This window comes from Ciconia boyciana, chromosome 8, assembly GCF_034638445.1.
Source record: "Ciconia boyciana chromosome 8, ASM3463844v1, whole genome shotgun sequence".
Lineage (NCBI taxonomy): Eukaryota > Metazoa > Chordata > Aves > Ciconiiformes > Ciconiidae > Ciconia > Ciconia boyciana.
Window position 1 is genome coordinate 37,228,181 of NC_132941.1, and position 15,690 is coordinate 37,243,870.

Here is a 15,690-nt window from a genome sequence, read left to right on the forward strand (position 1 = left end):
ATTTTGGACCACTTCTACTTGAAAGACTGTTTGAATAGTTCAGAACCTTTTTTATTCTCATCGTTAGGAAGACATTACTGCATATCAGGAATTAGGAATCCCTTCTGCATATCACTCCCTTTTACTGGCCACTACATCTAGAATAATTATATTTGGTGATCTGGTTTTCTTTTCCGATATTCTTTTAAATACATTCAAGATGCTCATAGACATTAACAGAAGTTCAGGAGTATAAAACTGTACAACAGCTATATAGCAGGTTCAGATGGCTATTACAGTCCATTTTATCTTTCAGTCATTAAACTTAAGAAACCCTAAATCTTAAAACTACTAACTGAACTCTTCCTTTCTCTCAATGAACCGTCCATACAGCTATTGTCAAAGCTCTACTTTGAGTACTCAAAATAAAGGAACGGTTCTGGTATGTAGAGGAACATAAGATTTTAAAATGTAAAAAACAAAACAAAACATTAATCTGTACTTGTTTATATGATTAGAAAATAGAATATTGAAGATTTTTCTTATCTATAAAAGTAATCAAAATGTTGCTTTTTGTATTTCTGTATTTGTATTTATAAATATTACAGACTACTAAAAAAAATATCAACTGTAAGGGATGCAATCAAATTGAAGGCAAATTCCATTGCTTTATAACATTCTAAGTCTGAATGTTTATTTTTTCTAATGCTGTTTCCCTTGGACAGAAGACTTTTTTTGCAACTTCTTCGCAAACGACTTACCGGCAGTGTTTATGTGACCCTGTTAAGGTTTCAATCACAAAGCATTCCCCTTCATTGAGACAATATGCAAGATCCTTGTCTTTGCATGGCTTAAAGTGCTCAGATCGCTCAGTGGAATACGTTGTAGTATCTGTGGAGAAAACAAAAAAAGGAAAGAAATGCTGTAAGGCTAAATATTGAATGTTCTTAAAGTGTAAGTTAAATAAATTTCATCAAAATGGTCTCAGTAACACCAACTGATCAAGACAGGTTAATTAACAGAAACCAACAGCACAGGGCAAACAAACTTCAGTTTGACTGCAATATTATTTGCAATCGAGCTTTTTAAAGAGAGTCACAAAAGGAATCCTATATTCAGAAATATTATCAGAAAAATGAACTAGACTGCAGTAGAGGATAATTACAACCACTTCCAATTTCCAAAGTATCCCTTCTAAAATATATACACACCTATTTTGTATTCTTTAACAAGAACAGTATTTTCATATTAATACACTGAAATATGGTTTTAAATAAAATACACAACTTTTTTCATTAAAAAATGAGCAAAAGTAGTTATTATAGTAACAACCTAAAAAAAACCCAAAACCACACAACACCAAACATAAAACCCACAACAATGAAAGAAAAAATAAAGGACAATGCTAATTCAATTCACCAGTCACAAAAATTGGCCCAGAACTTAAACACAAGCAACGCACCATAGATTGTTTCATTTCAGGTACATCATCTGTAGGTTTCTATAGGCCCGTCTGAACATCCACGCAACACAGTTCAAAAAATTGGTTATAGTTTGAACTGTTGACTTTGACTTTGGAATATGTAGTTAGATAATGAGATTTGGAATAGGCTGACGCTATGTCAGGGTGAGCTATCATTCCTGTCTTCTAATATATCCCTCTAACTTTTCCAATCCAGTTGCATTAATCAACAGTAAAGTGAAATTTTCAGAGGAAGATGTCTGACTGACAGATATTTTGATTTTCTTCACTAAGATAAGGATTTTTCTAATGAAGTATGATTTTCAAAGTAGACAATTATTTCCATAGAGCCACGGCTCAATCTTCATATACAGCCTTAACTCTCAAAGTTAAAATTCCTACTAACTTCGAGGGGACAAGGATCAGGATCTACTATACTAATATATATTAAAATTGTAAGAGAACATTTCTTTATATACCATAGAGACTATCACAAAATATTCTGTTGCCTGCTGTCAAAGGAATGAAGCTGTGCTCAATGCACATAGAACTTTGCAAACTCAAAATTATATAAAGACATTAACTTGCTTTTTGCTCATAACTCAATACAACGTAAATATCTGCCAAGCTAATACCAAAGTTGAAAACCAAAACACTGAAATACAAGATACCTGTAAGTATGGTTCTGCAAGAAAATCCAGATAATTCCAAAAATCTTTCAAAGTAACTTTTTTCATTCTTAGTGTAATATAAATAAAATAGTGCTAACAAGTTTTCCTTGTTACCTAGACTAAGTGAAGGAAGATTAATAAAATACATTTGAAAAGAATAAGAAAATCCACATCCTAATTGTTGTATACAACACTTTTTTTTCCCCTGAGAGAAAATATTTTAGTTCAAAGTTTTCAGTGGAGGGAAAAAAATCCTGGGAATAAACTCCAATAGCCTCCCTTCAAATGTCTTTGTAGATTCAGAATGAAAGGTCCTGCCATTTTCCCCAATAGCAGCACTTAAGAAAAAGGTGCAGGCTATATAAAAACTACTGTGTTTTTAATGACTGCAAGCAAACCCTGAAGTGAAATGTATCAAATTGAATTTTGGAAACAATACAAGATGTTTGTAAATGCAAACAGTGACTAGCACATCACTGCTGATGTTTCAAGAATGATCAGGTTTTATGTAATGAAGGTATCTTCAGGCAGAAAAAAGATAGCCCAGTTACCTTTTAAGGTCAATTTTACACAGGAGCACTTAAATGACCATTTAAAATTTGCTTAGGCAAAAAAAATAAATATAAACAACAGTAATCAGATATGATATTTCTATCCCTTTTAAATAAGGAAAACTGAAGATAATATTATTTGAAAGCACTTGTGATAGTTACAAAAGGTAACTAAAACTGTTTGATGAGCAGCAACTCAACTTGATATGGCTTTAGAGAACAGAACACTTATATTTGTCAGCCTGCTCTGAAGAAACAATCCGTGCAAATGCCTTTATGAAGGTAGGTGCATTACACAGACCAAAGTAATCTGAAACGTCCCCAAAGGACAAGAGCAAAACTAAGGAGACACGCAGTGTCACAAAGCATGTCTCTGAGGTAGTGACGTACTGAATTCTCAGAGCAGAGTGTTTTAAGTGCGGGATACTCCTCTTCTACCATAATTAACTCAAAAATACCTTGTTAAGGTCAGCATTTTAAAGTTTTAGATTAAATAAATTCTTCAGAGGTTTTGTTCTGTTTTATTTTAATCACTTCTCTGTTCAATATTATTCAAGATTAAATCAAGTCCACAGCAGAAACTTTTGCCAATTCAGCGGTGTCAGAGCAGAGCTCAAACTGAGCACGTGACATTTTATATTGGCAAAAGTGCCACTGAAGACACAGCTACAGCATAGCTTAATTTGATGGAAATTACACAAGTAATTGGACTTCTCTGCTGATATAAATTGTTAACAAACTATGGTCAGCCACTGCAGCAAGCCAGCCTTCCAGAACTGGAGTTTCTGGCATTTCCAGAGGAGTGACATGGTGCTCTGCCCATGCAGAGCGATGCAGAGCGATGCAGAGCTAGAGTCAAAACACTCCCCTCAAAACCCCGTCTGTTTCATTTATAAACATGCATAAGTTGTGGTACTTCATTTTCTCCACCTGGGCATGATTTCAAGCTTTTCTTACATTGTTTTGAGTACTGTCTCTGGTCTTTCAAATGAAGCACAATAGTTGTAGGTAACAACGATGCTGACAGCTTCTTATGACAGCCTTGGAAAGCACTCCTTATGTTGAAAAGTACACAACAATTTGTAACTTTTTTTTTTTTTTTTTAAAACGAATACGGTCTCATTAAAAGTCAGTTTTAAGCTATAGCCCTTTCTGTCTTGGAAATATTTGTGCAAGTCTAACCAGGCTGATGCACATGGAAACATCTGTCTGTGTACAGCTGATTTCTGGTCTGCAAAGATCAGATGTCTTAGCTACAAAGTTCATTCACTAACATTCAAAAGCTCAAAAGCTGTATTACTAATTGATATCCTAGATATCCCTAGAGCTGTTTGGTATTTTCTGCTGGATATACTGACATACAGGATACGTGAGTTTTCTGAAAGGTTACAATCCTGCTGTTATTTCATGTTGCACTCATGATGAAACAAACGCTGTTACAGCTTCATTAAATATTGAAAAAACAAAATCTAAAAACTTGTTCTAAACAGAACTACAGAAAGAACAAAACAACGGAAAACACTGTAGAGACTATATAGTTTTCTTGACTCTTTTTCTAATAAATAATAAATCTTTTTGTCTTATTGTCCCCCCTGTCCCCCCCTTTTTTTTTTGGACTCCTAACCAAATACTGAATTGACTTTTCCATGGTGGAATTGTCCTTCAAAGCTTCACAAGCCTGCTAAGTATCCACCATTCTATTGTGAAGTTTGATTTTTTTTTTTTTAATAATTGATAAAACCTAGGCATTCATAAAATTACTAGTACAGTCCCTTAATTTATTTCTCATCTTTGAATGTGGGTAACAGACCCAAACATTTATAGGTAACAAAAGGAAACTTCTGTTAAGTTTCAGATGTCCTTGAATTCAGTACATAAATGGCAATAATCCATAATCCCTTAAAGTCTTTCTTTTTTTTTTTTTTTTTTGCCAAGTGTCCAGGTGTTTCATGCAAAAGCAGCAGGGGCTATTGATTTCTGCTGGAATCTTTCCAACTAAATTGGAATAAAGAATTTCTAGGCATTTTTGCTCTATTTTTCTTGCCTCACTTTATCAGCAAAGCTTTATGCATGATTCCCATACTCCAAAAATGGATATACCATTTCAAAGTCTCAGATATCACTCTTTAATCAAATGACCAAGAATTCAGTTTACATTTCAAAGGAAGGCTTCAAGATCTTTTCTTTAGAACCATGGAGTTGGTTAAAAAACATGCAGTTGTTTGGGAATGTTGAAAAAAATTCAGTAGGAAGTTTTCAGATGCTATTTTATTTTGTTAAGGTCTAAAGCTTGGTCTAAAGAAGTTTTAGTGACTTTGTATTTTTGTCTCATTAATCTATTTCATCATGTTTATACCAGCACAGGATGGCTCATTACAGCTAATTTATTAAATGATCTTCAAGGCATAATATGAATACTATAAATACTATCCCCTCCTTCAAGGCTACCAGATTCATTGTTTCCAGTACTATGCTCTGATATTAATAAACTTGTAATTGCAAAGGACAAATGCAGGACAAGAGAGAATTCAAGATTTAAAATATCCTGGGAAACAGCAGCATTCGTGGCAGCTGTTTCTGTGCAGACTGCAACAGCAGCAACCACCATTCCCACCCATCACGTCTGTCTCACAGCATTCTGGCTTTAGAAACAGATTTTACTGGATACATCTCAAATAAAAAAAGTTTTCCATTCTAGTTTTAAATGATACCAACACTGCATGCGCCTCATTGTAAACATTTTTTCCAGATAGACAGCCTTAGCTGCACTATAGAGACAGTGAAAAAAATGACCTAGGAGAAGAAGAGATGAAAAGACCCTGCTTAACTCTTCTGAATTCACTAGTGGACAGGCATCCAAATTTTGTAGCTACATAGCTACACACACTAACTAATGTAGGTATGGCAACTACTTAGTGCATTACCAAGAAAGAATATTTAAGACATTGTGTTTGGTTTAGTGCCAGCCCTTACACACTGAAAGACTTTTTCAAAATACTGCATATTCTGGCTACCATTTGGTATTACCAGCTTTATAGATTCAGTATCAACATGCAAATTAGCTTTTCCTTTATCTTGTTATCCATTTATAACTGATCATTTCTCTGAGAACCATTGACTTACTGAGGCACCAAAAAAGATGCATATTTTCAATTACTGATCCCATTTTTAAATGCACTACAAAAAAGTAAGCCAATTACAAGCAACTGGACTTCCTCTGACAATGCAATTCCAGTTACCAAAAAAAAAAACCTTCTCAAAAAAACCCAATTTTTTTTACAATATATTTTTATATCACATTTTATACTGCATTCTATAAAGAAGGTAACATAAAAGGTCATTTAATAGCATATAGAGAGTTAAATTTTATGTTCAGTGAAGTCCATGGCAAAATATTTACAATGACTCAGTAAAACCAGGGCTCCCTGCAGTTCTTATAGGATCACGCAGTGCTTCTCTCCTGGTATTTTAGAATTCTGTGGTAGCCCTTCCAGAAAGAGTCTTGCAAAAAATGAAAATTACACACAGAATAGTTTATATATTACTTCGTTTACTCACAATATCCTGAATCTTAAAAAGCATATAACCTAAAATTTTTATTCTTGTGCTTTTAGAAGTAAACAAAAGGTGCGTAGAGGGAGAAGATACCAAGCCCTAGCAAGACATTCATTAAGGGAGGAGTGGAAAACTTAAATATTACTTGCAAGTCTTTGTTATGATTTAGCCTTGGCTGATGGTAACTCTTTCTTAAGTTGTCAATATTGGTAAAGTAAACATTCAAGACATACTCATTTTTAATGCACAGCAGATATCTTCCTTTTTTCAGTGCTAACTGAACTCTAGTTGGTGTTAGCCATAGAAGACTGCTGGGATAATTTAATTTAAAAATTATAGTAATAAGTTATGAGCAAAAACCTAAAGATATCTAGAAATTAAAAAATTATTTTTTAAAATACTAACAGGGTTCTTGTTCTAAACTTACTTGAACTGTTTGCACACATTTATCTATGACTAAAACAAAAATCTTAATGAAAATATGAAAAATATTTTATTGCATTTGCAGAGACAGTTTTGTATTAATTAGCAATCGAGTTCTGAATGCTGATTATTCAAGCAGCTACCCCTCAGCCATTTTGTGCCAGACAAAATTTTATTTAATCCAATAACACTTTAAAGGCTTGGATTGCATCGTGATATAAAGCAAAATTGTGCTATAATATGGGAATACTTGGAGCTTTTCTATTATCCTTCAGATTCAACAAACTGATAAAGCAGCTGATGCATCAAAACATTGCCATTTACACTAGTTGGCTTCCCAGCCAGATTATGGAGGTAGCTGAAATTGTTATCAGTGAGAGACGGTCTGAATATTTTTCCTTTGTATTTAATTCAGAGGATTCTATAAGAAAGTTTATGTGCTATTAACTCAACAAGCACATTCCTGTGAAACATTTCTCTGTGGGTACAAACAACCACATCTTTGAACAGACTGCTTTTCTCCCTATATTACCAGAACACAGCATTGCATCCACAACTGCATAGAAACAACAGCTCAAGCTCCAGAAACATACGAGAAATTAAAGAGACATCTCTCCAAAAATCAGCACATGCTCCCTCCTGTCAGTGACTCCAAAATTAATTCTTAAAGTGTGACCTTGTTCCAGAAATAAACATTGTTCACATTTTCCAAATGATTTATCAGTTTGAAATCACAATACACAAGTATTGATCCATATCTTGAAAAATATATTAAAGGATTTTCAAGCTACTAGTGCATTATTAGCAAAATATGATGTGCTATTAGAGAACTGCTTGCTTGCTGCAAAACTCTTACATATTAAAGTATGTTTTTGCTTTCACGACTTAAAAAAAAAACTAACCAAGCAACCACCATTTCTAAAAACAACGTACAAAAAAAAAAGTCCACCTAATGGTATCTTGCAACTGAAACTCAAAAGCAGAAAAGCAAATAAAGCTAGCATCACTTCAGAATGTATTATCTGATCACATCTGTCAGAACTTAAATTCTGAACCCTGAATACCAATGAAATTCATCTATGTATGCGCAGAATTGCACATCAGAGGCTGCATTCTCCTATACAGCTCAAATTGAAATCAGTGAAAGCTGAACAAGTGGGAGATGACTCAGGAGAGAGCCCCGTGAGGCACAAAAGGCTAGGGTTTTCAGAAGTTCAACGTCTAGGAGCCAAAGAAACAGGAGTGACTAAAACTCTTAAAAGGTTTCAGCATTCAACGTGAAGAGTTATTTTGAAAATTGAGTCATGACAGTTGTGATAGGCACTCTAGGTGCGGAGTGCTTTTGCCAATCAGACAGGTATTCAGGTGTCCTTTGGTAGAACTTCTCATTAATTGATCTAAAAGAAATTCATAGAGGAATTCAGTGAAAAAGGGGCATATTCAAGATTGTGCCAAAAGTGGATCCACCACCCCCCACCAGGGCATCTCTCTCCTTTGACACCTAGCAGTCCCTCCCATCTCAGTAGACTGATATCACTGGAGTCACCAAAAGCTTGAGATTGGATGGCACCATTGCACCAAAAGGGGACAACCTTTCCTTATCTAGGAAATAGTCTCCAATAGATGGAGAAACTGAAATACAGTTAAATTAAGTGACTTTGAAGCACAACAGAAAACAGTAAGTTTAGGGGGAAAAAACCCAACCAACCAAAAAAAAACCCACCAAAAAACTTCCAGGGGTGCAATCAAAACTTGGGGAGGGGAACCCACAACAATTCTGCATAGGTTAAAAGATGCTAAAAGAAAGCAAGCATAACATGCTACATCTGTGATGCCTGCAGCCACCAGCACTCTGCAATGAAGAAAAAAAAAAAAAATCAAACAAAACCTAGTGTATCAAATCTAGAGTAGACTGCATCAGGAAGTTTGTGATGAAACATTTTTGGCTCAGTTTAGCAACCAAAGAACATGTTAATTTGGAGCAATGCTTAATCATTATTTATCAAGAATAGTAATAAGAATAAAGTTGCCTTAAACAAATCAAAATAATTTTCCGTTTTTTTCACACTCAGCTTCAAGTGATGTCAGGAGGATTCAAATCTCACTGCCTAGGGAGGACTGTTACTTTAACTGGATTTGGTTGGAGTTCCTTGTAAAGAAGTTAAAGTGAAAAGTTTCAGAACTTTGCCCTCTCAAATCTGATATATTTGGAAATATAAAGAAAAGGAAATAAGAGGAAATAGAGAAGAAGGAAATACAAGAAAAGAAAATACAAGAGAAGTGCAATGACCTAAATAACTCAATATTGTTACAGGATTATAAAAGTGGTGTTACAATCATTATTACATATAGTAAAAAGAACAACTAACAGTCCTCCAAATCTTTTTCTTTCTTGGATCACAGCTGTCTCCTCTCTCCTCCTGTCTGTGAAGCACAGTGTGTGTGGGGGAGTTTAGATGCAAGGCCCAGGGGAGAGAAAGATAATGATAGAAACCTTGGATCTTCATGTCTATGCTGGTATGTGCAGGTAGTTCCTCCTGCACCCACCTGTTCTACAGCTCAGAGGTGACAGTGCTGGAATGAATTGTAACCTAATTCCAGCAGATCCCACGTGTAGCTCTGTCTTGTTCCACATAGCCTGATTCCCATCACAAGTCACATCAACAATCCAGTTTCTTTATCCTTTATATGCAAGTGTCATCATAACCCAGCAATAAACCTCCAGCAGTTCATTCTACAAACTCCAATCACCAGTCCAGATGTATTGGGTTTGCATGGTAAGGTTTTGGTAGCAAGGGGGGTACAGGGGTGGCTTCTGTGAGAAGCTGCTAGAAGCTTCCCCATGTCCCACAGAGCGAATGCCAGCCAGCTTCAAGATGGACCCGCCGCTGGCCAAGGCCAAGCCCATCAGCAACGGTGGTAGCGCCTCTGCGATAACATATTTAAGAAGGGGGAAAAAGTTGCTGTGCAACAGCAATTGCAGCCGGAGACAGAATACATGAGAGAAACAACGCTGCAGACAGCAAGATCAGTGAAGAAGGAGGGGGAGGAGGTGCTCCAGGCGCTGGAGCAGAGATTCCCCTGCAGCCCGTGGTGAAGACCATGGTGAGGCAGGCTGTCCCCCTGCAGCCCATGGAGGTTAATGGTGGAGCAGGTATCCACCTGCAGCCCGTGGAGGACCCCACACCGGAGCAGGTGGATGCCTGAAGGAGGCTGTGACCCCGTGGGAAGCCCACGCTGGAGCAGCCTCCTGGCAGGACCTGTGTATCCATGGAGAGAGGAGCCCACGCTGGAGCAGGTTTGCTGGCAGGACTTGTGACCCTGTGGGGAACCCACGCTGGAGCAGTCTGCCCCTGAAGGACTGCACCCCGTGGAAGGGATCCACACGGGAGCAGTTTGTGAAGAACTGCAGCCCATGGGAAGGACTCATGTTGGAGAAGTTGGTGGAGGACTGTCTCCCGTGGGAGGGACCCCACGCTGGAGCAGGGGAAGAGTGTGAGGAGTCCTCTCCCTGAGGAGGAAGGAGCGGCAGACAACGTGTGATGAACTGACCGCAACCGCCATTCCCTGTCCCCCTGCCCTGCTGGGGGGAGGAGGTAGAGAATTTGGGAGTGAAGTTGAGCCTGGGAAGAAGGGAGGGGTGGGGGAAGGTGTTTTAAGATTTGGTTTTATTTCTCATTATCCTACTCTGATTTGATTGGTAATAAATTAAACTAATTTCCCCAAGTCGAGTCTGTTTTGCCAGTGATGGTAATTGGTGAGTGATCTCCCTGTCCTTATCTCGACCCACGAGCCTTTTGTTTTACTTTCTCTCCCCTGTCCAGCTGAAGAGGGGAGTGACAGAGCAGCTTTGGTGGGCACCTGGCATCCAGCCAGGGTCAACCCACCACACCAGATTAGTTAGACTCCATAGACTTTTCACTTTTACGTGAAAACTGCGTAATAGATAACTATGAAAAGTATTTGTGCAATAGACAGATACTGGTAAACAAGAACAATTACCTTGTAGTTTAAATTTATTTCAACATAAAAATTTATTTCAACATAAAATGAAAGCTTAATTAAATCACCTATTCTTTTCTTTTGGATGAAGCGATTAAGATTTTCCCCTTTATCAGCATATCAAGCAACCCTTTTCCTCCACACATGGCGAGGGCAGAGGGGAGAATAAAAGTTTCTGCGGGTCTCAGGAGGGAGGTGAGCACCCTGTTCTGGTGGCCCTTTCCCAGCCTGCTTCACCCTCCCTTCACTCGGAAAAACCAAGATGCATGCATAAAAGTCTGTGACAGCTCGAATGCCTAGTTGAAAGATCCCAAGCACTGATTGTCTCAACTTCTGGACCTTAACTGACCTGGCCTTTATCATCCCCTGCATCCTGCCACCCAGCATTTGCTCTGCTGCTGCTATCACCAAATCAAATTATGACCCCACAGCTGAGAAACCTTCAACTAACTCTAAGGCACATAACTGCCACTTGAGTTTTATAGAAGGGAAGAAAAATTTTAAAAAAGTAAAAATTAATACCTTCTGATTTTTCTGCAAACCAAGCTCTTACCCACATGTTTTTCCATAAAATGATAAATAATTTAAATGGGAAGATAACTCATCAGACCTCCTGCTCAAAGTATGGTTAACTTTAAGATCAGGATGCTGTAGTAAGTCCAGCTGATTTTTTAAAGTCTCCAAAGATAGAGATTCTATGACCCCTTATAGCCATCTGTTGCACTGCATAGTCACTCTCATTCACAATTTTTTTTGCTTCCTTATATCAGACGCCGAGAATAGATAAGGCAATACTCTGGAGCTGATTAAAAAAAAAAAAACAACAAAAAACCAAACAAAACTGAAAGCTACACAACTGAAATAGTTTCACTGATGTATGAAACAGTTCCTTAAGAGTTTCTTAGTAGAAATTAAAAGTTCAATATATGCCAAATAAGGATGGGAACTGTTTTGTTTTATCACTTTATTTTTTCTGACTTCAATACCCTTAAAGAGCTTTCCAAAATGATAAGAAAATGAGATATAACACTTAAGATTGCAGATTTGCCTAAACCACTTCTCAGAATAGCAAAGGGGATTTTATTGCAAACGGATGCTATACTGTTATCAAAGGATGCTATACTGTTATCAGCAATGGGCATAGTGTGAATTCTGCTTTCAAAAATCTGTTAAACGAATATTGATCAATGCTTGAGCAGACATTCACTCATATTAACGACTCTTCTTTTGACTGGTCAGGCCTCTCCAATACTTTTTGTCCTTACATAGTAATCATATCACAGATAGCAGCTAGGTAGGCTGTACTGTCGTGAAGTAATGGAAAATTACAATTAGTTAGCATTCAATAGTGATAGAGCAAACATTATCAACGCTGAAGCAATCTTCCATTCCTAAGAATAAACTGCCTTGTAAGAAAATTCTTCTGGGAACAAGTATTTTGTGATTTACAGCTCATTAGTACCATCTGCAAATTCCTTAAAGTGTGATAAGAATTCAATTGCTCACCTTTGTATTTTAAAGACTTAACAAATTATTCCTTCTAAATATTCACAAAATACAAATGTTAAAATAGAAAATAAAAGTGCTATGCAAAATATAAGGAATAGACATTATGTTATAATACAAAGATACTCATTGCCAAGACGCTATTAGTAATCTTCATCGCAAAGCCCAATTTTATGTAGAGATTTTTTTTAAACATTTGGAAAGTTACACATAACTTATCCAGACATTGCTGAGAAATGACTGATTCTACTAAGAAATTAGAAGCGGCACAACTGTAAATCTGCTCAGACTATTAACTACAACAAGCAGTTCAGAGCAAACATGTTTGTTTTTCTCTAATGGACATAAGAATATGACTCATCCTTTTTCACAAACAACTTACAAAGTTTTCAGCTCTGAAGACCTGAGCATTCCTGAAAGGACTGGCTATTTTTTCTAAAAGCTTGTATTTTGTCTATGAAAATAAGCAGCACAATGCATACACTAGAGTGTAGAAAGGTAAATATTGCTGTTTAGTCGATGTAGGGGGCTTTAGCTTCCCCAGCTATTGCTAAAGGAAAGAAACGCTAAAACTGATAACAAAGGCCACATCATTAATGGTAACTGGCAAGTGTCCTCACTGAGCACCAACACTTTTTCAATCACAGATCTGTAATAGCATGTATTTGCGCATCTTTATATACACTATAATATAGGAAAGTTCTTCTGGAAACAAAGTATTGTGGGATTTTATAGATTTTTAGAGTAAAAAGCAGCATAGAGAAAACACAGGCCCGTGGCTAAACAGGGCAGGGAAACTGGTCACTAACAACGCTGACAAGGCTGAGGTTCTCTATACCTTCTTTGCCTCCGTCTTTACCGGTGCAGCTGGACCCTGTGTCACAGGATCAAGCAGCTGTGACAACGTGTGTGTTGACCCATCAGTCATGAAGAAGGGCTGGCCTGTGGCCTCAACCCACACAAACCTACAGCCTGGAGGGAATCCACCCCAGGGTGTTAAGAGAAGTGGCTGACATTGTTGCAAGGCCACCGTCTATAAAGTGGCTGGGGAGCAGCCTTGCTAAGAGGCATCCAGGAGTCCTGGTGGACAGCAAGCTGAAGATAAAGTCAGTGGCGCGCTGCTGCAGCAACAAAGGCAAATCAGATCCTGGGCTGCATCTGCAGGGACATTACTAGCAGAGACAGAGACGTGATCATCCCGCTCTACTCAGTGCTCACCAGGCTGCACCTGGAGTACTGTGTCCAGTTCTGGTCCCCACAATTCAAAAAAGATGTGGACAGACTGGAGAGGGTCCAAAGGAGGGCCATGAAGATGATCAAAGGGCTGGAGAACCTCCCCTATGAAGAAAGACTGAAGGAGTTGGGTCTTTTCTTCCTGGAGAAGAGAAGGCTCAAGGGGAACTCACCACAGTTTTCCAGTACTTAAAGGGCAATTACAGAGAGGACAGAGGCTCTCTCTTCACAAGGAGCCACATGGAGAAGACAAGGGGTAATGGGTAAATGGGGCAGTGGGAGAGGTTTCATCTTGGTACAAAAAACCTGAAATTTTTAGTTAAAAAAAAAAAATTTAAAAAAAAAAATCAATCACCAGAACCACCTCCCCAGAAACGTGGTTGGAGTCCCCATCACTGGAGGTTTTCAAGACATGACTAGACAGGCTGCTAGATAATCTCATCTAGGCTCCCTTTGCCATGAAAGGTTGGACCAGATGATCTTCTGAGGTCCCTTTCAGCCTGGGCTGTTCTGTGCTTCTATGGTTTATAGTTCTGGATCATCTACAATTTCCTTAAAGTTGTACAGGAATTATCCAGTACTATGTTTTCAACATTTAATAAATCACTTCTTAGAGTCATTGACAAAGTACTGTAGGCTAAAAAATCGATACCTAATGGAATAAAAGGATTATACTAGTTATATAGGGAAATACTTTACATTGCAATGTAAAAATATTAATTATCAAGAAGCTATGAGTAGTTTGTTTGACTGGCAGTGTGATGCTCTTTCTCTAAGGAACTGAAATAGGTCAAATAACAACTTGAATAGAAATGAAGGAAATAAGAAATGCAATTTTAACCCTACGCTTGTGCATATTTCCAAGGCATGCAATCTAAAATTTATTCACTATTGCATTTATCATTTTGACATCCTTGTGATGCGGACATGCAAAGTCAGGCTATGAAACATTAACATTACTCTCACCTTGATTCTTTTAATTCAGTCTTCCAGAATAGAAAGGTGATAGGTATGAGAAGGTAAAGTGTCTCTGCAACAGTTATTCATTCCGCACTGCTCTGCTCCTGTGTATGGCTTACCTCACAAGATTTCTCTTGTTTTCTTTCTCAGGTAAGGAGAACATTTTTCCATCTGTTTCTGACATGGCATTATGAGAAGTGCATGTGCTGCAAATCCCCTCGACCTTACTACCAGCACACAACAAGAAACTGCTCAACTCTGTAGGCTAGCATTTTCTAATGCAAGTAATTAGGTAAAATACATATACCTTTACTATTTAGATCCACAGTGCTTCAACATAGCAAAGTGTCAGTGAACTGTGGTAAGGAAGAGCCAGATAACAAGGTTCTCATGTGGGCTACTACACAGCTTCAGAAACTAGACTTCAATCAACAGAACCTGGGTTAGGTTTGAGTTTGACTAGACATGTCAAGGGTATCATATCTAATATCACAGCATCTATACGATTACTTTGTAGTATTTCACAGATTAATATAAACATGATCTTTTTCTATTTCATAAATCCTTGGCCTTTGACTCACATTCAAATCAGGTTTAGTTGCATCTCCCTCTGGTCTTGGATGTAACACAAACAAAATTATGAGTTTAATATCTATGATTCAAATCTAAGTCATTGCCTAATAATGGAGACAGATTTTTCTGCTAAATTCTCTGCACTGGAGGCTATTACATTGGTACAAAAGGAGTTTAAAATAGTTGAAACTTCTTGGCTTGGCTTCTTACTATTAGAGAATATACAGCCTTAGTGCAATAAACCAATATACATAGTCTTGCTAACTGTGAACAAAGGAGCAAAGGGAAGAGATGACATGGAGTTTGCAACTGTAAGGAAAGATGCTTTTGTAGTGACACAGTATAATGCACTCCAAAATCTCTCTTGGGAGCTTGGCCACTATGCACAATATTCAGTCGGGGCTCCTGTTTTTCACTTCAGTTACCACAAGCCACAGCACTCTGTAAAGTTGCATTTGGAAGCATGCTCTCTACATCCAATGTGCTCTATATATTTTTAAGATTTTATAAGCTGTCAGCATACACACCGTGAGTAAAGTAGCACAGGTCTCATATCTTATTGACTCAGTGCTTGATTAGCAAGTTTCATGAGACGTAATTATTAGTTAAAATCTGTGTTTCCCATTGCAGTGCATTTAATTCATTAATTTTAATGTTATATTAAAAGTTAATATACATTTTCTTCCTAGAGTGCAGGTGCTTTCCAGCATGGCTGACTGGCAGGCAAGAAAAACATGCACACAGCTCTTTTATATAATGCTACTGAGAAGATTAT

General features: G+C 37.5%; 1 protein-coding gene across 8 annotated transcripts in view; it reads right to left on the bottom strand.

The window, feature by feature from the left end:
* Window positions 1-15,690, bottom strand: part of NRG3 (neuregulin 3) — a 426,542-nt gene that overhangs the window by 252,717 nt on the left and 158,135 nt on the right. For all 8 annotated transcript variants that reach the window (XR_012043908.1, XM_072870984.1, XM_072870982.1 and 5 more), the window contains exon 2: window positions 741-870. Coding sequence is in view for 7 of the 8 variants with exons in the window: in XM_072870984.1 (XP_072727085.1) it covers window positions 741-870 (130 nt within the window). In the remaining variant the exon portion in view is untranslated. The remainder of the gene's footprint in view (window positions 1-740; window positions 871-15,690) is intronic.